The sequence below is a fragment of the Oncorhynchus nerka genome, linkage group LG14 (assembly GCF_034236695.1).
Source record: "Oncorhynchus nerka isolate Pitt River linkage group LG14, Oner_Uvic_2.0, whole genome shotgun sequence".
In the NCBI taxonomy this organism is placed as follows: Eukaryota; Metazoa; Chordata; class Actinopteri; order Salmoniformes; family Salmonidae; genus Oncorhynchus; species Oncorhynchus nerka.
In genome coordinates this window covers 52916570-52940232 of record NC_088409.1, presented here as the reverse complement: position 1 = coordinate 52940232, position 23663 = coordinate 52916570, and the positions used below count along the sequence as shown (strand labels likewise).

Sequence of the window (23663 nt, the reverse complement as noted above, 5' to 3'; positions counted from 1 at the left end):
TCAATACATTTACATTTACATTTAAGTCATTTAGCAGACGCTCTTATCCAGAGCAATACAATTTATAGTGGATGACAGCGTCTGCTAAATAACTACTGTAAATGTAACAAGAAAAATACATGTATTGAGGAGGAGTTAGGTTGTGGGGTCATTAGGGGTGATGTACTGGGGTATATTCACTAGAAACCATAGTTTTGGTACAATGCATGGATACACCCCTGTATATATCCTCACCTTGGAGGAGGAGGCAATGGAGTAGTAGCGAGCCTGCAAACGGGGCATGAGCTCACACAGGTGGTCGATGGGAGGCCGCAAGGAAGGCAGATCCTCCAGGATGGCCAGGATGTTCCTGTTGTCTTCCAGCACAAAACTCTGGTACAGAGCCTAGTAGAGACCACAACAACACTTAGCTGTGACAACATGGAGTAGGTAGAAGTTGCCCCTAACCACTGATCTGTAGTCAGGCATCTGGGTCAGATATATTTACCAGAGGGTCAGATATATTTTACCATCCTCCTAAATTGGTTAAGGCTGGAGTTAGATCTGTGCTTAAGGGCAACTTTTCACATGTGTTATAGGCTTATCAGGGTTGTGGTCAATTCCATTTCAGTTCAGCCAGAAAGTACATTTAAATTAAAATTAAAAATTTTCTCAATGCTTTTCAAGATTGCTTCCTGAATTGACATCGAATTGACCCCAACCCTGAGGTTTAAGCGTACTTTCCCACTACCAATAACCCATCTTGAGTATGTTGAGGAAATCTTGACTACTTTTAGAATAGGAGTAGAGGTGATAAGTTAACACAGTGTCACAGCCACACACCTTGCCCTCGGGAGCAGACGAGGCCATCTTGCGCATGTTCTCCTGGTCCTTGGGGTCAGTGGCGTACTGGGCCAGCTCATACAGGACGTTGGTGCGAGGCGGATGGATGATGTCCAGGTAGTGGGTCAGAGCCGTACGGTAGGTGGTGGGGCAAGGGAATGGGTGCTTCTTATTGGACTCCTCTGATAAACGGCATCAGATAGCATCACATTAACATTGGTTATACATTAAGGGACAGTTTCCACAGATTAAGCCCAATCTTGGACTAAAAAGTATTTTCAATAAAGCTTCTTTTTAGTCCAGGACTAAGCTTCACCTGGGTGAAGGATACCGACCCTAAGATTTAGAGTAATAAAGAGCAGTTGGTGATTTCACAAAACCTTCTCCTTCAAAAAATGTTAATACAGGGAGAGTAACATTTCAAGAGATGTCCAAACAGAATGTGTGTTTAAGGATCTTCAAAAGACATTGAGAGATTTTCGGAGGACTCCAAGTCATGGTGTTGCATCAGGTCAGTGCCGCACCATCAAGGTTGTTGAGAGAGATAACGGAATCAAGGTCCACGCCAAGGATCTGTCCCAGCCTGTTCACGATCACTGTGTCATTGGTAGGGTAGACAGCAACGTGGTCTCCCGACTCATATCTACAAAGACAGAATGACAAAGGGTTTTCAAGTCATCTTTCCACGATATAAAAAGGCACCATTTCATCCAAGAAGTGTAGCCTATTCCTTTTAAGGAAATACTGTCTGTGAGGTAGATATAGGTTGATAACTATACAAAGGCTCTCTCATTTACCTAATCTTGGAGCCTGTAATGTCCACTTCAAGGTGCATGAGATGCCGGTCACCTGCTTTGTTGAGCTTGCGGTTAACAGTGATTGGAGCCAGGAAGGGGTTTTTTGCATCAAAAGGACTGGGGGGGAAAAGATCAATAGAATTTCATACCAGTGAACTGTACACATCAGTATGCAGAGACAACATGAGGTAAATCATAGAGGTGAACATCGACGGATAAAGCAGTGTCGCACTTCAGCGTTCCAACTAGGAAATCCCCTTTAGCTCCACTAGCGGGCAGTAATACTTGTTTAGAGAGAAATCTATAGAACACAAAACTCTGTAGCAAATATTGTAATGATAAGTGAAGAGGATGGGTTAGAATAACTCACGGTTTCTGGGTCTCAAAGCTCTTCAGACGGCCCAACTCTCCTGTGTACACCTTGTTCATGTTGATGTCATTATGCTCCTTGAGCTCATACTGACGAACGCTAATGGAGAGCGAGAAGGCCTACAGTTCATCTGCAAATCACTCCTTCCATACTCTGTGTGTGAATTGAGGGAAAATGAGAATGTGATAATTACAATAAATTGGCATAAATACCTGGAGTCCTCTCCTGAAGCCTCCACTCCAAAGTGCTCACACATGGCTGGCCAGAACTGCTCCCTCCATGTCACAAAGTCCTCCTCCAGGCTGACAAATGAAAAGAAGCAGAAACACCCTCTTATCAACCCCCATTTCCATCATTTGGCTATCATTTTGATCTCAACATTGGTCACAATTTGATACGGGAGAGATCCAAGGTTATGTCCCAATTATCTCTCCTTCCTCCAAAGTGTGCAATCATTCACTTCCATTCACTGATTTTAAAGGACATGACTGGTATAAGAAATATGGTGTAAACTGCCATTAGTGCATGCCTCCACCAGTTCAACGCCTTTAGATTTGTGGGAAGTAGTAAACAAGTGCACTCTTCAGGAGAAAATAGATATTGGGACGCACCCCTCCAAAGCAGCCTCACTCACTTGCCGTCGTCGTCTCCCATGCCCAGGTCGAAGACCCTCTTGGCTCCCAGTTCCTCCAGTCTCTTGTCTACGTACGCCCCCATGGCATTGTAGTGTTCATATGTCTTGTTGCCCAATGCAAACACCTGCAGGGAGAGATGTCAACAGTCACTTCTAGTTTATATAAAAAAATAAAAAAAAATAATAAAAAAAAACTAACGTTCAACATATTCAATATAAGATTGTATACTATATAAAACACAGAGACATGCACATACCTTGAACGCAAGCTCCTACACTGTACACTGTGAACGTCTATCATCTTTCATTAAGTGTAATTAATGCTGTCTTTCAAGTCTAGGACAGAAAGACACTGGCAGGGAGTGGAAGGAGCCCAAGTGATCATTCAGAGTGCCCGGCCAGATTGCCTCCAGTCAGAAGTGAAATTCTTCATCCCATTGAGGGCAGGAACGTTGGACCAACTCCGACAATGACCAACCAGCCAGGATGGCACGCATGTCAGCTATGGCCGAAGCAAGAACTCAACCATACACATAAAGCCTATTTTTTGGATGTTAGCATAACTCATCTCGGTCTCACACTAAAGTTCATCCATGTGAAATACACATTTGAAAGTGAACGCTTGGCTAATGTACAGTTGAAGTCAGAAGTTTACATATTTAATGGAGTCATTAAAACTAGTTTTTCAACCACTCCACACATTTCTTGTTAACAAACTATAGTTTTAGCAAGTTGGTTAGGACATCTACTTTGTGCATGACAAGTAATTTCCCAACAATTGTTTACAGACAGATTATTTCGCTTATAATTCACTGCATCACAATTCCAGTGGGTCAGAAGTTTACATACACTAAGTTGACTGTGCCTTTAAACAGCTTGGAAAATTCCAGAAAATTATGTCATGGCTTTAGAAGCTTCTGACATAATTTGAGTCAATTGGAGGTGTACCTGTGGATGTATTTCAAGGCCAACCTTCAAACTCAGTGCCTCTTTGCTTGACATGATGAGAAAATGAAAATAAATCAGCCAAGACCTCAGAAAACAAATTGTAGACCTCCACAAGTCTGGTTTATCCTTGGGAGCAATTTCCAAATGCCTGAAGGTACCATGTTCACCTGTACAAACAATAGTACGCAAGTATAAACACCATGGGGCCATGCAGCCGTCATACCGCTTCAGGAAGGAGACGCGTCTCCTAGAGATGAACGTACTTTGGTGCAAAAAGTACAAATCAATCCCGGAACAACAGCAAAGGACCTTGTGAAGATGCTGGAGGAAACAGGTACAAACGTATCTATATCGACAGTAGAACGAGTCCAATATCGACATAAGCTGAAAGGCCACTCAGCAAGGAATAAGCCACTGCTCCAAAACTGCCATAAAAAGCCAGATTATGGTTTGCAACTGCACATGGGGACAAAGATAATACTTTTTGGAGAAATGTCCTCTGATGAAACAAAAATAGAACTGTTCGGCCATAATGACCATTGTTATGTTTGGAGGAAAAAGAGAGGCTTGCAAGCCGAAGAACACCATCCCAACCGTGAAGCACGGGGGTGGCAGCATCATGTAGTGGAAGTTCTTTGCTGCAGGAGGGACTGGTCCCCTTCACAAAATAGATGGCATCATGAGGACGGAAAAAATGTGTATATATTGAAGCAACATCTCAAGACATCAGTCAGGAAGATAAAGCTTGGTCGCAAATGGGTACTTCCAAAGTTGTGGCAAAATGGCTTAAGGACAACAAAGTCAAGGTATTGGAGTGGCCATCATGAGGCCCTGACCTCAATCCTATAGAAAATGTGTGTGCAGAATTGAAAAGGTGTGTGTGAGCAAGGAGGCCTACAAACCTGACTCAGTTACACCAGCTCTGTAAGAAGGAATGGGCCAAAATTGACCCAACTTATTGTGGGAAGCTTGTGGAAGGCTACCTGAAACATTTGACCCAAGTTAAGCAATTTAAAGGCAATGCTACCAAATACTAATTGAGTGTATGTAAACGTCTGACCCACTAGGAATGTGATGAAAGAAATAAAAGCTGAAATAAATCACTCTACTATTATTCTGACATTTCACATTCTTAAATAAAGTGGTGATCCTAACGGACCTAAAACAGGGAATATTTACTGGGATTAAATGTCAAGAACTGAGTTTAAATGTATTTGGCTAAGCTGTATGTAAACTTCCGACTTCAACTCTATGTGAATGGGGCCAACAGGAGTTTTTCTTGGGCAAACTCCTGGTCCTGATTATGAAAACAGGGGGAGGAGAGAGCGAGAGAGAGAAAAAGATAGTCACAGTATAGTTGACTCCATCCAATTGCCCGTCGGTCTCCTGCAGCCAGTCATAGAAGTCCTGGGCGTTGTCTGTGGGGTCTCCCTCACCATAAGTGGCCATACAGAAGATGGCCAGGGAGTTGCCAATCTCAGCCAGACGGGACAGCTCAGACTGTGGATTAGAAGATGCCTGGACATGAGATATTTGCCATTACATGTGCTGTATGCCATTCAGGGCACTATTAGCTTTTCAACTTTATGGAACAGGACCTTGGCTCAAGAGACTAATATTGTTAGGAGGGGTACAGTTAAGCCACCTTTGAGCTATACAGGTATGAATCCTTGTTGGAGCTGCCGGGGTGGCAGTATAGAAGCCTTATTAGACAGGGTTGTCATAAATGGGTTATTAGAATCATTATTATACTAAGGTTGTTTTCACATTTTTATTTAACCTTTATTTAACTAGGCAAGTCAGTTTAGAACAAGTTCTTATTTACAATGACGGCCTACCGGGGAACAGTGGGTTAACTGCCTTGTTCAGGGGCAGAACGACAGATTGTTACTTTGTCAACTAGGGGTTTCGATCCAGGAACCTTTCGGCTAGTAGCCCAACGCTCTAACCACTAGGCTACATATTCCCTGTATGATTAGGATCTTGGAGCTTTTGGTACTCTGATCCATGCTATAAAGCCTGTGTGAAACACTAACAAACCCAGACTGAAGCGAATTCTGGACCTGTGTAAGTAGCGGACCCAAGACCCAGGACCAGAGTACCAGGTATTGTGACGTGGCAGCACGAATCGCATGGTACTTTTTGCCCATTGTAAAACAAGCTAGCCTGCTAATGTCACGTAGAATTCAAATCGCACCCAAAATGATTATTTCCAGGTCTTGTGAAAGCAAAACCTATTTAGTAAAATTCTCATATGAACCAGAAAAACGGAACCAGGACACCGAATTTCATATGTAACCATATAAACACTGATATAGGAATGTTGTTAATTAGTTACCATGTCGTATTCCTCGGGTCGGCGGCCATACCCTTCATGCCGTAGCGCTGCGCGTCTTTGGAGAGCCGGTTGGCAAACTCCTCGCCCGTGCCTGTCTGAGAGCCGTAGAATACCACGATGTTCCTACCCTGGAGAGGGAAATAGCAGCAACACTTGGAATGAGGGCCAGGAGTTTTTCCTGACCACATGACCTGGCAGCCAGGAAAAAACTCCAGGCCCTAGTGTTGCCATTTAACTTTTTGTTGTCCAATAACGAGTCCATAACAATCCATGTCCCAATATAGTACCACAGTATGAGTCATAATACCCATAAAACCTAGCGGTCAAACAGGGAAATGGTTCCAATAGTTTTTCCAGCATAATCTTTTCCCACAGGGGATTTTAGAAACACTTAAAATAAGGGTTGTGTTTTGTGTAGGATTACTTTGGCGTGACATTTTGATAACCATGTAAATCTCTAGGACAATGTGACTATATTTACCCCCAAAAAATGAATCGCTAATTAGCTGCTAATGTGGCTATCATAAAGAACTACAAATGCAATAATGATCTGGACGAGACTGCCAAATCGAGGCAAAGGTAAGCATCTCTGGATTAACTAATGTTTGCTAAATGAATGAATGAATCAATTGGCTACATTTCACAATACCGTTAGCAAAGGTGTCAGCTAGAGATTACATGCAGGAGCTTGCAGTGATTTGTAGTTTTGCATGATGTCTACATTGACGCTATTTAGCATTTTATAAATGAGAGTAAATAGAGCTGAACATATTGCTAAAAGTCACCTTGTGCGAGAGAGACTCACATGGTTATCAAAACGAAACGCCAGGGTAAGCCCACACGAAGCATAGCCTTTATTTTAAGTGTTTCTAAAATCCTCTATGGGAAACATGAATGGTGAAAAAACTATTGCTTTTGTGGGTATTATGAAACCACTGTTGGGCTCAAGGTTGAAAAATCCTTTTTTTTTTTTTTTTTTTTTAAACCTGACTCCTCCCCTTCATCTACTTATTGAAGTGGATTTAACAAGTGACATCAATAAAGGATCACCTGGTCAGTCTGTCATGTAGACAGTGAGCAAGAGACTAAACTACATGATGTCGTAAAATACCATAATTGTATTCATTTCACCTTCTGATATCTGGGTACTTTGCAGCCAAATCAACTAAATATATTTCTCAAGGTCAGCTAGTAGGGCGCAGACGAAATGTTCAAATACTATTTTCTTCCTGGATTGCCAGATGGGCAGGGTTTTCACCTTTTTGACTATTCTACTGGTTCTATTGTACCAGATAAGCTCAATCAAGCACAGAAAATATTTTAAAATGATTTTAAATAGTATTTGAACCCAAGTCTGGACTGAGGAGTCCGGAGGATCCACTGCAATCCGTCCTCTACCTAATAACCATTATGTAAAGTCAATCTAGTAGCTAGACCATTATCCTTCCCACACACAAAATACTGAAAAATAGAAAAACACTCACTGTTTTCTTCATCTTTTCAATAAAACTAGTCTCTTGAGTAGAAGGTGCTCTGAAAGAAAAAGGAGACAAATGTTATGCACTTCCAAAGTCTATAAAGAAAATCTTGCACTGGAACAATTATTCTTTCACCACTATCTGCTGGGACATAAAACACAGCAAACCAATGATGCTTTTCACAAGCAAGAAAAGCACACATGCCTAGTACAGGGACCAAATGGTCACTTTTCACACTAATGGTTTATCACCAGGGGATGCAAAATAATGGGAATGTTACAAGCATGTCATTGGAGGACCCTCAAACCTTCCTATAGCCTCATTGATCTAGTTTAAAACCTCTTAAGGATCTCTACAGATAGGTGTCCCACCCACTGAACAGTTGAGCTAATGTGCGAAATGCGATTAGCATGAGGTTGTAAGTAAACAGGCTAACGTTACATGTTTATAGGCTAACGTTAGATGTTAGCTTTAGTAACTGTGCTTTTGTATTGAAGCTAAAAATGTAATGAGTGTACAGACGTGAAAATAAACCCCGTCTGCACATGCTTGTGAATTGTTGCATTATTCAAGAGTGCAATATGGTTAAGATGAAAAGTTGCTTGCATATAGCTGAATAGTTTGTGAAGCATGCTTTACTGGCTAGTGACTATACTGGGATATTTACCGTAAATTTAAGCTGCAGAGCAAGACCGTTCATTGCCCCCGAACCCTCTCTTGGCACATAACCTTTTAAATTTACATTAGCAATGTAACGTTATGTACATATTATGAAAATTTAAATCTCATCACGGTCCCTCTGCTACAACTCTTCAACGTGAATATGCCCCAAGCCTAGAGTTGACTGATGTCCTCTATCTCTTAAGTAAACACAGAGTATTGTAAAAGGTTAAGCGGGGTAAGGTGTTTGGCAAGGCCAATGATGAAACAGGGTCCAATACAGCATCCTCCCTGTCCTAGGCATTCTTTTAAAAGGAAGTTTTCCTCAAAAAACATGAGTATTTCATTAATTAGTCCCCTTGATTACAGTCCCCCCCACAGTGTCCATGTCAGCAGTTAAGTTTTCAAAACAGAGCACTTTCAATAAAAATGGAAAAGTGTTTTTTTCATCATATGATGCATTTTGCATCATCATCACACTTTCTGCTGCATAAATATCCCTGGCTGTAACATGACTCACATAATTTTGTTTCTCTACTTCTTCATTTCCTTTCCAATTTACTCAAGTGTTACGGTCAGGCTAGGGTGAGTAACTTCAGTGAAGTATGACAGGCACGCAAGCTTGCAAAACAACCTTTTAGCTCAAAAGGGTCGCTTTCGGTCTTGAATCTTTCCCATATGTCAATTTTTTTGATGACTCAAAAATGTAAATTGACATTTAATGTCAAGGATTAACCTTGAAAGTGTCCATACTGCAACATTTGACTATATGAGAATGTCCACCATGCATATTTCCTTTTGTATTCACATTTGAGTAAAGATGGTGTGAAGCTGACAACTTGCAAATACATAAAGATGTGAGAGCTATCCCATTTTGTACCATATGACACAGTCTAAACGGGGAACTGCACTTTACACTGGCCTCATTTTAAATTTAGTTCATTAAGAAATGCTAGTGGCCATGACTGAACTCAAATGTGAGTTGGTTTCGGGTTTGATGTGGGTGTCCCGTGTGTGTGTTCGCAGTTGGGAAGATTTAGCTAAATTATTAGCTTCAGCCATATGGAATTGTTTTAGGATGGTCAAACCAATGATCCTTTAGCTATTTGATTTGATTTTTAGGACCCCTTAAGGTATCAAACAATCATTTTGATACTGCTATTAACCCATAGAAATGCATTGAATAACAGCTTCAAACATGGATAAACAGATCGTCCTTCAAATCTGAAGTGCCTGTCCTATATCTGAGAGATAAGATTAGGAAACTATATATGTTTTTGTTGCATTTAACCCCTTATTTTAGGCATCTTTCACGTGTTTGTGAAAGACTCATCTTTCCACAGAGGGGTCAAATTAGTGTGTAGCACAAACCGTTCAGACAGAAGTTGGCAGATCAGATGTACCGACTTCAGACGAGTCCTGTGATGTTTGTGGGAGCCGTAGAGCAAAACGGAGAATGCCATCGTGTTCCTCACATCTTTCCATTGAGGTGTTATAATAGCTTGACGATACAGATGTTTGTAAGAAAAGATTTTCGGGACGTTGAATGGTTTGACAAACACCGCTCTAACTCTGCCTCCTTTCACTGCCCATGCAACAACAAAAAAAAGATCTCTAGGTTAAACTGGCGGATTTTGATGGGGATTTTTTTATGATGCTAATTTGATTAACACAAGGCAGCACGCGGACTCTAGGGAAAAGGGGGTTAAAAGCAACTAACATATGTATCCTACTGTAAACCTCAGTATGATCAGTAATTTAGTTTCATCATTGCATTCTGTTAATTTATAAAGCCCTTCTGTGAAAACTCCTACCCAACATCGTTACTAACCTATAGAAGCACGAGATTCCATACCCTGTCACAGGAATGGCTAATTCTTGAAATTACTTCTGTCGCTACAGATTGCACCTCACTAACAGAATAATCTTCAGAATACTATATCATCAGATTGTTGGTAGAGGACCTCTTCACCGAGGAATTTTTATTTTTCTATGACTTTTTTTGTGCATTTTTCTTTGTTTCCCATGTTCGTCTTGATTGTGTAATTGCTTGGTCTAGTCATGCAGAGCTCAGTCGAAAAAGAGACCTTGGCCTCAATGGGACTACCCCTGCCTAAATAAAGGTTAAATAAATACATCTGGGGTTTGAACAAATAATAATAAAAAAGACACCGTCGCAGGCTGGGGGGGGATGTAGCAGAACATGTAATCTAGAGTGGTCACACACACACAGGGAATGCTGCACCTTTCCTCCAAACGTCATCAGACGTCAAATGAGTAGACAGCTGCAGTATTCTATGCGATGAAATGGGCACAATCAATCACCAACAGCAAACATGAATTACAAATTAGTAGGTATAGTCTAGTCTGAACGATTTTAGACAAGTCAGTAGTGTGTAAACTGAAGCAGCTTAAAATCAGTTGAGTGACAGCCGAGTAAGGTTTTTGGTAAAGACTGGGAAATAAATGCTTGTTCTCAACTAAATGCTTTCTGGCCCTATCCCCCTCTTGTTCACGCTCTCTGCCAAAAATCAACTGTTACAAGTACCCATGATATTTAATAGGTTGAAAATGGTGGAATGTAAGAATTTATAGGCTAATGCCTCTCGAATCCTTTTTTTCTTTCCCTTCTGTGGCGTCGTCACTCCAATGGAAATATACAGAGTAGTTCCATGTACAGATGTAGGATCTAAATTTGAGCCAGTTGAATCAGTTTGCTACAGCAGGAAAATAATCTTGTAGCAACAGGAAATGTGAATTATTATGTGGATTATAATTAATGGAACATTTTTGTAGGGGTTGATACATTTTTGATGAAACAAATAAAAAGTCTGACATTTTAAACTTTAGATGCTTTTTAAAAACCTTGAATACAATACAAGTTTACATTTCCTGATGTGCAGGAAAATTCTCAAACAAAGGTGATCAAATTAAGCTCCTACATCTTCAGCAAGCCATGACATCCACAATCTCAGGTTGTTCTGAAATTGTTTCTGTAGTTAGCTGTGTTTCTAAGATTAGCATTCCTGAAACATTAGTTGAAATGCAAATTTGATCTATGAGAAATGAAGAGTGCACCCAAATTGGCCATTTTAATTGATAGAATTCAGATATTAAATAATAGTACCCAACATCCAATTTGGACCAAACTTCTTCCTGTAGATGAGCGAGACATGAGGAATCCCAAAATAAATTGCCCAAAGTCACCCACGGGTCTCTCCAGAGATGTTCGATTGGATTTAAGGCCGGGCTCTGGCTGGGCCACTCACGGACACAGACTTCTCCCAAAGCCATTCCATCTGGCCATTCTACCATAAAGGCCTGACTGGTGGAGTGCTGCAGAGGTGGTTGTTAGACGATGGTTTCAATGGCCTTCAATGGTAAAATTCCCAAACACACACTGTACAGTGTTCTGCGAAGACATGTGCAGCTTCGCTGAGCAGCTCAAGCCCTTGGTTCACCTGGATAAGATTGACCCCAAGAGACACATGTAAGAAGGGGTGTTATGATAAACTTCCATTGGCTGTCATAGACAAAGTGGAGTTTTTATTCCTGGGTTGGGTTTCGGGCTGTCCCCGACTAAATGTATTTTTCCATATAGAGACACAACCTGTGTTTTAATAAAATCTACTACATCCACTAAACTACATCCACTGAGCTTGTCTGATGCTTTAAGCTTACGGTTTGATGAAATAACAAAAATTCCTTAAGAGGACGCAAGAGCTCTAGATAACCAGGATAAAAATAAAAATTACCTTACCCAACTATTCTATTCCCGCTCTTGCTGGCTTTCGCAGATTCTGCCATTACTCCCCTGAAGTTGCCGGTAATAGGCTACTACACGAGTTGGCTGCAACATTTCTCATGTGGAATGCCAATTTCTACCGATCGGCATGCCAGTTATCGTTTTCATATGCAAATTTTCATGAAACAGCTTCATTTAATTTATAATAATTGTCTTCATATCTCAAAATCATTGTCATGTGGGTTTATCAAAATTCTATCCAAATCTAAATTTAAAAACAATACCCTGATAAAAATAAATATCCTATAAATATCCTATAAATCACATTGACTACATATGGCCACATTGACTTCCGGCGCCGACAGAGATGGCCGCCTCGCTTCGCGTTCCTAGGAAACTATGCAGTTTTTTGTTTTTTTACGTGTTATTTCTTACATTAGTACCCCAGGTCATCTTAGGTTTCATTACATACAGTCGAGAAGAACTACTGAATATAAGATCAGCGTCAACTCACCATCAGTACGACCAAGAATATGTTTTCCGCGACGCGGATCCTGTGTTCTGCCTTACAAACAGGACAACGGAATGGATCACATGCAGCGACCCAAGAAAACGACTCCGAAAAAAGAGGGAAACGTAGCGGTCTTCTGGTCAGACTCCGGACAAGGGCACATCGCGCACCACTCCCCAGCATTCTTCTTGCCAATGTCCAGTCTCTTGACAACAAGGTTGATGAAATCCGAGCAAGGGTAGCATTCCAGAGGGACATCAGAGACGGCAATGTTCTCTGCTTCACGGAAACATGGCTTACTGGGAAGACGCTATCCGATGCGGTGCAGCCAACGGGTTTCTCCACGCATCGCGCCGACAGAAACAAACATCTTTCTGGTAAGAAGAGCGGCGGGGGCGTATGCCTCATGACTAACGAGACATGGTGTGATGAAGGAAACATACAGGAACTCAAATCCTTCTGTTCACCTGATTTAGAATTCCTCACAATCAAATGTAGACCGCATTATCTTCCAAGAGAATTCTCTTCGATTATAATCACAGCCGTATATATCCCCCCAAGCAGACACATCGATGGCTCTGAACGAACTTTATTTAACTCTTTGCAAACTGGAAACCATTTATCCGGAGGCTGCATTCATTGTAGCTGGGGATTTTAACAAAGCTAATCTGAAAACAAGACTCCCTAAATTTTATCAGCATATCGATTGCGCAACCAGGGGTGGTAAAACCTTGGATCATTGTTACTCTAACTTCCGCGACGCATATAAGGCCCTGCCCCGCCCCCCTTTCGGAAAAGCTGACCACGACTCCATTTTGCTGATCCCTGCCTACAGGCAGAAACTAAAACAAGAGGCTCCCACGCTGAGGTCTGTCCAACGCTGGTCAGACCAAGCTGACTCCACACTCCAAGACTGCTTCCATCACGTGGACTGGGACATGTTTCGTATTGCGTCAGATAAAAATATTGACGAATACGCTGATTCGGTGTGCGAGTTCATTAGAACGTGCGTTGAAGATGTCGTTCCCATCGCAACGATAAAAACATTCCCTAACCAGAAACCGTGGATTGATGGCAGCATTCGCGTGAAACTGAAAGCGCGAACCACTGCTTTTAATCAGGGCAAGGTGTCTGGCAACATGACCGAATACAAACAGTGCAGCTATTCCCTCCGCAAGGCTATTAAACAAGCTAGCGTCAGTACAGAGACAAAGTAGAATCTCAATTCAACGGCTCAGACACAAGAGGCATGTGGCAGGGTCTACAGTCAATCACGGACTACAAGAAGAAACCCAGCCCAGTCACGGACCAGGATGTCTTGCTCCCAGGCAGACTAAATAACTTTTTGCCCGCTTTGAGGACAATACAGTGCCACTGACACGGCCTGCAACGAAAACATGCGGTCTCTCCTTCACTGCAGCCGAGGTGAGTAAGACATTTAAACGTGTTAACCCTCGCAAGGCTGCAGGCCCAGACGGCATCCCCAGCCGCGCCCTCAGAGCATGCGCAGACCAGCTGGCCGGTGTGTTTAAGGACATATTCAATCAATCCCTATACCAGTCTGCTGTTCCCACATGCTTCAAGAGGGCCACCATTGTTCCTGTTCCCAAGAAAGCTAAGGTAACTGAGCTAAACGACTACCGCCCCGTAGCACTCACTTCCGTCATCATGAAGTGCTTTGAGAGACTAGTCAAGGACCATATCACCTCCACCCTACCTGACACCCTAGACCCACTCCAATTTGCTTACCGCCCAAATAGGTCCACAGACGATGCAATCTCAACCACACTGCCCTAACCCACCTGGACAAGAGGAATACCTATGTGAGAATGCTGTTCATCGACTACAGCTCGGCATTCAACACCATAGTACCCTCCAAGCTCGTCATCAAGCTCGAGACCCTGGGTCTCGACCCCGCCCTGTGCAACTGGGTACTGGACTTCCTGACGGGCCGCCCCAGGTGGTGAGGGTAGGCAACAACATCTCCTCCCCGCTGATCCTCAACACGGGGCCCCACAAGGGTGCGTTCTGAGCCCTCTCCTGTACTCCCTGTTCACCCACGACTGCGTGGCCACGCACGCCTCCAACTCAATCATCAAGTTTGCGGACGACACAACAGTGGTAGGCTTGATTACCAACAACGACGAGACGGCCTACAGGGAGGAGGTGAGGGCCCTCGGAGTGTGGTGTCAGGAAAATAACCTCACACTCAACGTCAACAAAACTAAGGAGATGATTGTGGACTTCAGGAAACAGCAGAGGGAACACCCCTATCCACATCGATGGAACAGTAGTGGAGAGGGTAGCAAGTTTTAAGTTCCTCGGCATACATCACAGACAAACTGAATTGGTCCACTCACACTGACAGCGTCGTGAAGAAGGCGCAGCAGCGCCTCTTCAACCTCAGGAGGCTGAAGAAATTCGGCTTGTCACCAAAAGCACTCACAAACTTCTACAGATGCACAATCGAGAGCATCCTGGCGGGCTGTATCACCGCCTGGTACGGCAACTGCTCCGCCCTCAACCGTAGGCTCTCCAGAGGGTAGTGAGGTCTGCACAACGCATCACCGGGGCAAACTACCTGCCCTCCAGGACACCTACACCACCCGATGTTACAGGAAGGCCATAAAGATCATCAAGGACATCAACCACCCGAACCACTGCCTGTTCACCCGCTATCATCCAGAAGGCGAGGTCAGTACAGGTGCATCAAAGCTGGGACTGAGAGACTGAAAAACAGCTTCTATCTCAAGGCTATCAGACTGTTAAACAGCCACCATTGAGTGGCTGCTGCCAACACACTGTCATTGACACTGACCCAACTCCAGCCACTTTAATAATGGGAAATGATGTAAATATATCACTAGCCACTTTAAACAATGCTACCTTATATAATGTTACTTACCCTACATTATTCATCTCATATGCATACGTATATACTGTACTCTACATCATCGACTGCATCCTTATGTAATACATGTATCACTAGCCACTTTAACTATGCCACTTTGTTTACTTTGTCTACATACTCATCTCATATGTATATACTGTACTCGATACCATCTACTGTATGCTGCTCTGTACCATCACTCACTCATATATCCTTATGTACATATTCTTTATCCCCTTACACTGTGTATAAGACAGTAGTTTTAGAATTGTTAGTAAGATTACTTGTTGGTTATCACTGCATTGTCGGAACTAGAAGCACAAGCATTTCGCTACACTCGCATTAACATCTGCTAACCATGTGTATGTGACAAATAAAATTTGATTTGGCCTGTCTGCAACGAACTTGCTCTAGCAAACTTGGTCAAAATATTCTGCCCCAGTGAACTCGGGACAGACACAGCTGTAGGCTATTTGCGCAAGGGATCAAAAGCAGTGCTTGACTTGGGCAGGAGCTCACCAGAGCAGAGTACCAGCACCTAAAATGTTCTACTGCTTAAGCTCCTGTTCCTCTTATAGAACATTAGCTCAAAAGTATTGTGGAGCTCCTGCACCTAAATATAAACAATATCAGCACCCAAAATGAGTACCAGAAATGATTTCAGTCCAAGTCAAGCGCTGATAAGAAGTAATCAGGTTGGCATATTTTATGTTTCCACTGGATCAGAGCATGGCATTACTCCCTTTCACGCTAAGTGTGCAAAATATTTTTCAAATACACTTGAGGAACTATTGTAATTGTCAAAGGATGTAAAAACAGACTTTGTTCGCTTTGAGAAGCTCCACAGGTTATTAGTGGTGATGCGTTAAGCCAATTAGAAAAACTATCAGATCCCCAAATGGGCATGTTTATATGCCTTCATTTGCGCACAGGCCAGGTAGCCTATATACCTACTTCTATGCGTGTATGTCGTTACTCAACATTCACAAGTGTAGCATAGGTTGTGTCCTCTGCAAACAATGTGTCCACTCCGACAATGAGAAAGGGAAGACTGGAATAACATTGAATGCATGAACAGAAACTACTGTAACAAACATTGTAGATTAGAAATTATAGGGAATTAACGTTAAATGTACTATTCGTGATATATTTAACGAGGAATTGATATACACTAACAATCAAACGCAAACAATTCACACAATGAAATTATGAAACAATGAATGTGCACAAATTGGCAGGAGAGAGCAGTACATTGTGCATCTTGGCGCATAGTCAATACGATGTCTGCATTGGCCATGGAGCGCATGTACGGTGATATGGCCTCAGCAGAAATTGGGGGATTCATACTTCTTGCGCTTCACGGAGCAGTGCAGAGCTGTTGTCAAGGAAGTGAGTGTGTGTTTATATAGGATGCACCACCCCCACCTACAGTGAACCAATCATGTAAACGCAGAGCTATACAGATTGGGCTGGCCATGACAGGGTCTTCCAGGACAACCTTGTACGTGGCTTGATTCATGCATTCTTCACAAAGTAAATCTGCCGATTCCAGCCGTGCTTAAGCACCCCCAGATCTTCACCGACCCTCCACCAAACTTCACAGTGGGTGCAAAACACTGTGGCTTATATAGGCCTCTCCAGGTCTCGCACCCACTGTGAAATTTGGTGGAGGATTGGAGGAACATCTGCATGAACGTGCAAGGAGGTATGAGGACTGCAGATGTGGCCAGGGCAATAAATTGCAATGTCCATACTGTGAGACGCCTAAGACAGCGCTACAGGGAGACAGGACGGACAGCTGATCGTCCTCGCAGTGGCAGACCACGGTGTAACACCTGCACAGAATCCGAACATCACACTTGCGGGACAGGTACAGGATGGCAACAACAACTGCCCGAGTTACACCAGGAATGCACAATTCCTCCATCAGTGCTCAGACTGTCCACAATAGGCTGAGAGGCTGGACTGAGGGCTTGTAGGCCTGTTGTAAGGCAGGTTCTCCCCAGACATCACCGGCAACAAAGTCGCCTATGGGCGCAAACCCACCGTCGCTGGACCAGACAGGACTGGCAAAAAGTGCTCTTCACTGACGAGTCGTGGTTTTGTCTCACAAGGGGTTAAGGTCGGATTCGCGTTTTTCGTCGAAAAGAATGAGCGTTACACCGAGGCCTGTACTCTGGAGCAGGATCAATTTGGAGGTGGTGGGTCTGTCATGGTCTGGGGCGGTGTGCCACAACATCATCGGACTGAGCTTGTTGTCATCGCAGGCAATCTCAACACTGTACGTTACAGGGAAGACATCCTCCTCCCTCATGTGGTACCCTTACTGCAGGCTCATCCTGACATGACCCTCCAGCATGACAATGCCACCAGCCATACTGCTCGTTCTGTGCATGATTTTCTACAGGACAGGAATGTCAGAGTTCTGCCATGACCAGTGAAGAGCCCGGATCTCAATCCCATTGAGCATGTCTGGGACCTGTTGGATCGGAGGGTGAGAGTTTGGTTGAAGCATTAGGTTACAAAAAGGATAAACTGAGTTGCTTTCAATGCAGTGTACAATGTAAACTTACTTTTAATCCATCTGTGTGTATTTTTCAAGACATGGCATATGGGGGTGTAGTGAGATACCCGATGGGTTGGACGATTCTTTTATCACTCATCTTGAAAAAACATATACTAAACTTGGAAAGCAATCCATTCATCACCACAATGGAAAATTCAAGTTATTTAAATATTAAAAGTGCGTGGGCTACGGAGAGAAAAGAAAGTGGTGCAGTTTTAGGCCATAGGCGGAAAGTGATGCGGGCGCTGGAGATGGGGCTGTGTGTTAGTGGGTCTGGCGGGTATCTGCAGGTTTCAGCAAGTTCAATTTAAAAGACTTAAGACCTTTAATGCCACTTGGAATGCAATTTAAAGACGAATTTCACAAAAAGTACTGAAGGACACCAATTACTTAGGGACATCATGTCCAAATGTGTTTATTAAAAAGGAAACAATTTATGTACAGGGTTGCATATAAACAAAACAAAATTGCTGGTGCCAATCCACTACCTTCCAGACCTGGGACAATTAATTTCAACTATGCTCAAAATGGAGAGAGAAAAAAAAATACAAAATAGGGTCTCTGGCTCTCCTCTTTCTCCATTTAATCATGGCATGTGTCTGTTCTGTGGCATTACTCTCCAACTCTGCCTCGACTGGTTGTAATTCTCATAATTTTCTCCTTACATCTGCTCCTGAGGGTGTTGGACTTGGTGATGAGCTGAGCCATCAAGGTTTCAGATTTTCCCTCTGCTTGCTCTGCAAATTTGCCTTCATCCTTCTCCAGGCTGTCAGAATACATTTTTTTCCAGAACATCCATGTGATCCTTTGCAGCTTTTCTCTTCTGCCCTTGCACAGCACTTTCCCTTTTCCTCTACTCCTAGTCCATGTGTGCTCTGTATTTTGACCTTGCTGATTCAGGTCAGCAGCTCCTTGGTGAGAGGAACCATGACACCCCCCCACAATCACACACCAGTCTCTGGGAAATGACTGTACCCTCCTGCATGTTACAGGTTGTTACACCTCCTTGTTGATGGAGAAGCCTCACGACATTCGCCTGCCATGGGACAAAATAAGAAGCTTCTTACAGAAACCCCAAAGCTCAGGGTTAGATTGGCTGAGCAAACAATGCAAGAACACAGTCTCTATGGACCAGAAAGAGAGGAGCGCTCACTTTTGACCTCAAGTGACAGGAAGTTCAAAAAACTGTTGGGTAATCACATCACCTGTAACAAAACAGATGAACGGATAAGTGAAAATGATTCTTCAAATAAAATTTGTCACATGCGCCAAATACAACAGGTGTAGACCTTAGTGAAATACTTATAAGCCCTTAACCAACAATGCCGTATAGAAAACACCTCAAAAAAATAAAAAAAAGATAAGAAAAACAAATAATTAAAGAGCAGCAGTAAATAACAAAAGCGGGGCAATGTGCAGGGGCACCAGTGTAGAGGTAATTATTTACATGGAGGTAGGGTTATTAAAGTGGCTATGCATAGATAACAGAGTAGCAGCAGTGTGGGGGGTGCAAATAGTCTGGGAAGCCATAGTCTGGGTCGAGGTCCTGGATGGCAGGAAGCTTGACCCCCAGTGATGTACTGGGCTTTACGCACTACCCTCTGTAGTGCCTTGCGGTTGGAGGCTGAGCAGTTGCCATACCAGGCAGTGATGCAACCATGCTCTCGATGGTGCAGCTGTAGAACCTTTTGAGGATCTAAGGACCCATGCCAAATTTTTTTCAGTCTCCTGAGGGGGGATAGGTTTTGCCGTGCCCTCTTCACAACTGTCTTGGTGTGCTTGGACCATATTAGATTGTTGATGATGTGGACACCAAGGAACTTGAAGCTCTCAACCTGCTCCACTACAGCCCGGTCGACGAGAACGGGGGCGTGTTCGGTCCTCCTCCTGTAGTCCACAATCATCTCCTTTGTCTTGATCACGTTGAGAGAGAGAGGTTGTTGTCCTTGCACCACATGGTCAGGTCTCAGACCTCCTCCCTATAGGCAGTCTCATCGTTGTCGGTGATCAGGCCTAGCACTGTGTCATCAGCACACTTAATGGTATTGGAGTTGTGCCTGGCCATGCAGTCATGAGTGAACAGTGAGGTTTGGAGGGGACTGAGCACGCACCCGAGGGGCTCCCGTGTTGAGGATCAGCATGGCGGATGTGTTGTTACCTACCCTTACCAACTGGGGGTGGCCTGTCAGGAAGTCTAGAATCCAGTTGCAGAGGTAGGTGTTTAGTCCCAGGGTCCTAAGCTTAGTGATGAGCTTTGAGGACACTATGTTGTTGAACGCTGAGCTGTAGTCAATGAATAGCACTCTCGCATAGGTGTTCCTTTTGTCCATGTGGGAAAGGGCCTTGTGGAATGCAAGATATCGCATCATCTGTGGATCTGTTGGGGTGGTATGCAAATTGGAGTGAGTCTAGGGTTTCTGGGATAATGGTGTTGATATGAGTCATGACCAGCCTTTCGAAGCACTTCATGACTACAGACGTGAGTGCTACGGGTCGGTAGTCATTTAGGCAGATTACCTTAGTCCATGTGCCCAAGAACACTATGGTGGTCTGCTTGAAACATGTTGGTATTACAGACTCAGATAGGGAGAGGTTGAAAATGTCAGTGAAGACACTTGCTAGTTGGTCAGCGCATGCACGGAGTATACATCCAGGTAATCAGTCTGACACAGCTGCTATGTGAACGTTGACCTGGCTGTCAACGCTCCTCACATTGGCTGTGGAGAGCGTGATCACACAGTTTCAGTATAACTTGCCTCGAAGCAAGAATATAAGTAATTTAGCTCATCTGGTAGTCTTGTGTCACTGGTCAGCTCTCGGCTGTGCTTCCCTTTGTAGTCTAATAGTTTGCAAGCCCTGCCACATCAGACGAGCGTCAGAGCCGGTGTAGTAAGACTCGATCTTAGTCCTGTATTGACGCTTTGCCTGTTTGATGGTTTGTCAGAGGGCACAGAGGGATTTCTTATAAGCTTCCAGGTTAGAGTCCAGCACCTTGAAAGTGGCAGCTCTACCCTTTAGCTCAGTGCGAATGTTGTCTGTGATCCATGGCTTCTGGTTGGGGCATGTACATACAGTCACTGTGGGGATGACGTCGTCGATGCACTTATTAATAAAGCCAGTGACTGATGTGGTGTACTCAATGCCATCGGAAGAATCCCGAAACATATTCCAGTCTGTGCTAGCAAAACAGTCCTGTAGTTTAGCATCTGCTTCATCTGACCACTTTTTTATACCAAGTCACTGGTACTTCCTGCTTTCATTTTCGCTTGTAAGCAGGAATCGAGAGGATAGAATTATGGTCAGATTTGCCAAATGGAGAGCTTTGTACGAGTCTCTGTGTGTGGAGTAAAGGTGGTCCAGAGTTCTTTTCCCTCTGGTTGCACATTTAACATGCTGATAAAAATTCAGTAAAACTGATTTAACCTCTTGAAACTCTGGGGGGAGTATTTCATTTTTGGATGAAAAACGTTCCTGTTTTAAACAAGATATTTTGTCACGAAAAGATGCTCGACTATGCATATAATTGACAGCTTTGGAAAGAAAACACTGACGTTTCCAAAACTGCAAAGATATTATCTGTTAGTGCCACAGAACTGATGCTACAGGCGAAACCAAGATGAAATTTCAAACAGGAAATGCCCCAGATTTTGGAGGCGCTGTGTTCCAATGTCTCCTTATATGGCTGTGAATGCGCAAGGAATGAGGCTACACTTTCTGTCGTTTCCCCAAGGTGTCTGCAGCATTGTGACGTATTTGTAGGCATATCATTGGAAGATTGACCATGAGAGACTACATTTATCAGGTGTCCGCTTGGTGTCCTCCGTCGAAATTATTGCGTAATCTCCAGCTGCATGCATTTTTCCATTTGGTTCAGAGGAGAAACCAAACTGCCACGAATGATTTATCATCGAATAGATATTTGAAAAACACCTTGAGGATTGATTCTAAACAACGTTTGCCATGTTTCTGTCGATATTATGGAGTTAATTTGGAAAAAAAGTTCAGCGTTGTAATGACTGAATTTTCGTGGGTTTTTCTTAGCCAAACGTGATCAACAAAACGGAGCGATTTCTCCTACACAAATAATCTTTTTGGAAAAACTGAACATTTGCTATCTAACTGAGAGTCTCATTGAAAACATCCGAAGTTCTTCAAAGGTAGATGATTTTATTTGAATGCTTTTCTTGTTTTTGTGAAAATGTTGCCTGCTGAATGCTAGGCTTAATGCTATGCTAGCTATCAATACTCTTACACAAATGCTTGTGTAGCTATGGTTGAAAAGCATATTTTGAAAATCTGAGATGACAGTGTTGTTAACAAAAGGCTACGCTTGTGAGGCAATATATTTATTTCATTTCATTTGAGATTTTCATGAATAGTTAACGTTGCGTTATGGTAATGAACTTGAGGCTATAATTACGCTCCCGGATACGGGATTGCTCTTCGCAAGAGGTTAAGTTTCCCTGTATTTAAGTCACCAGCCACTAGGATCACCACCTCTGGATGAGCATTTTCCTGTTTGCTTATGGCAGAATACAGCTCATGTAGTGCAGTTTTAACCTCGCTCTGTGGTGGAATGTAGACAGCGATGAAAAATACAGATAAACTCTAGGTAGATAGTGTGGTCTACAGCTTATCATGAGTTCCTTAGATATCGTGCACCAGCTGTTTACATAAATGCATAGGCCCCTGCCCCGTGTCTTACCAGAGGCTGCTGTTCTGTCTTGCCGATAGTGTATAACTGTATGCTCTTAATGTCGTCGTTCAGCCATGACTCTGAAAAATAAGATGTCCCGTTGGTAGGATATACACGTTTTCAGTTCGTCCCATTTATTTTCCAGCAATTGAACGTTAGCTATCAGGACGGAAGGCAAAGGCAGATTAGCCACTCATCGTCTGATCCTCGCAAGGCACCCTGATCTTTTGCCTCTAAATCTCTGTTTCCTTCTCCAGCAAATCACAGCGATCGGGCCTGGTCTGGTGTCTGCAGTATATCCCTCGCATCTGACTCATTGAAGAAGAACTCCGTCTAATTTGAGGTGAATAATCCCAGTTCTGATGTCCAGAAGCTCTTTTCGGTCATAAGAGACGGTAGCAGCAACATTATGTACAAAACAAGTTACGAACAACGCAATTCTTTTTTTTTTTTTTAAATAGCATGATTGGTTGAGAGCCGATAAGACGGCAGCCCTACCCTCCGGCGCCATCACTGACTAATCATTATATTACATCAGACAGGCTTCTGTCACTTATTACCAAATGTATACACAATTGTATAACTATTCTATTAAACTATTCCTACCAGCAGAGACACCTGACAACTTCTTGTCTAGCAGAAACGTATGCACAAGACTGCTCATTCTGCCCTGGCACCAGTCTGGGTCAGAACATGAGTGGGGTCCAAACATGCCATCTGTCTTATGGTGGGGTATTTCGGGGGCTCTTGTCCTGCACTTTCTTTAGAATGTTTGACATAACCTTCATGCAGTCTCTCCTAAACTCTAGGACAGTGAGCTCTCCTTCACTGTTTTTTCTCTGCAGTTTCTGACAGAGGGATAATGGGCCGTAAAATAGTAATTAATGACTTCATACAATAGAAAACAATCTGCTGTCTGCATCCTCACCATAATTTGACAGAAAGTAATACTTCTAAATTCTCACACTACCTTGAGGACTGACTCGGCACCCAAGCCTATGTCAACTTCCTTCAGGCGGACCCCATTCTTTTGGGCAACAACATCCAGTCTGATCATCTGCAGTGGAGGAGCTCCATCTTGACAGAACGCCTAAACAAACTCTGCAAACGGAAAACTCAAAATGTAGTGCAAATGCTGGTTTTAACCACATTATTCAAAAAAAATACATGTAGATTTCCAACTCTTATCTTTGTCGTCACCTCTATCA

The 23663-nt window shown here is 43.2% G+C and overlaps 1 protein-coding gene across 1 annotated transcript in view; it reads right to left on the bottom strand.

The window, feature by feature from the left end:
- Positions 1 to 23663, bottom strand: part of LOC115141465 (NADPH--cytochrome P450 reductase) — a 51060-nt gene that overhangs the window by 5074 nt on the left and 22323 nt on the right. Inside the window, 11 exon segments of the mRNA XM_029680349.2 lie at positions 235 to 384; positions 823 to 1004; positions 1347 to 1465; positions 1620 to 1736; positions 1990 to 2088; positions 2202 to 2291; positions 2624 to 2748; positions 4922 to 5071; positions 5910 to 5923; positions 5926 to 6037; positions 7394 to 7442. Of these exon segments, the coding sequence (XP_029536209.2) occupies positions 235 to 384; positions 823 to 1004; positions 1347 to 1465; positions 1620 to 1736; positions 1990 to 2088; positions 2202 to 2291; positions 2624 to 2748; positions 4922 to 5071; positions 5910 to 5923; positions 5926 to 6037; positions 7394 to 7442 (1207 nt within the window).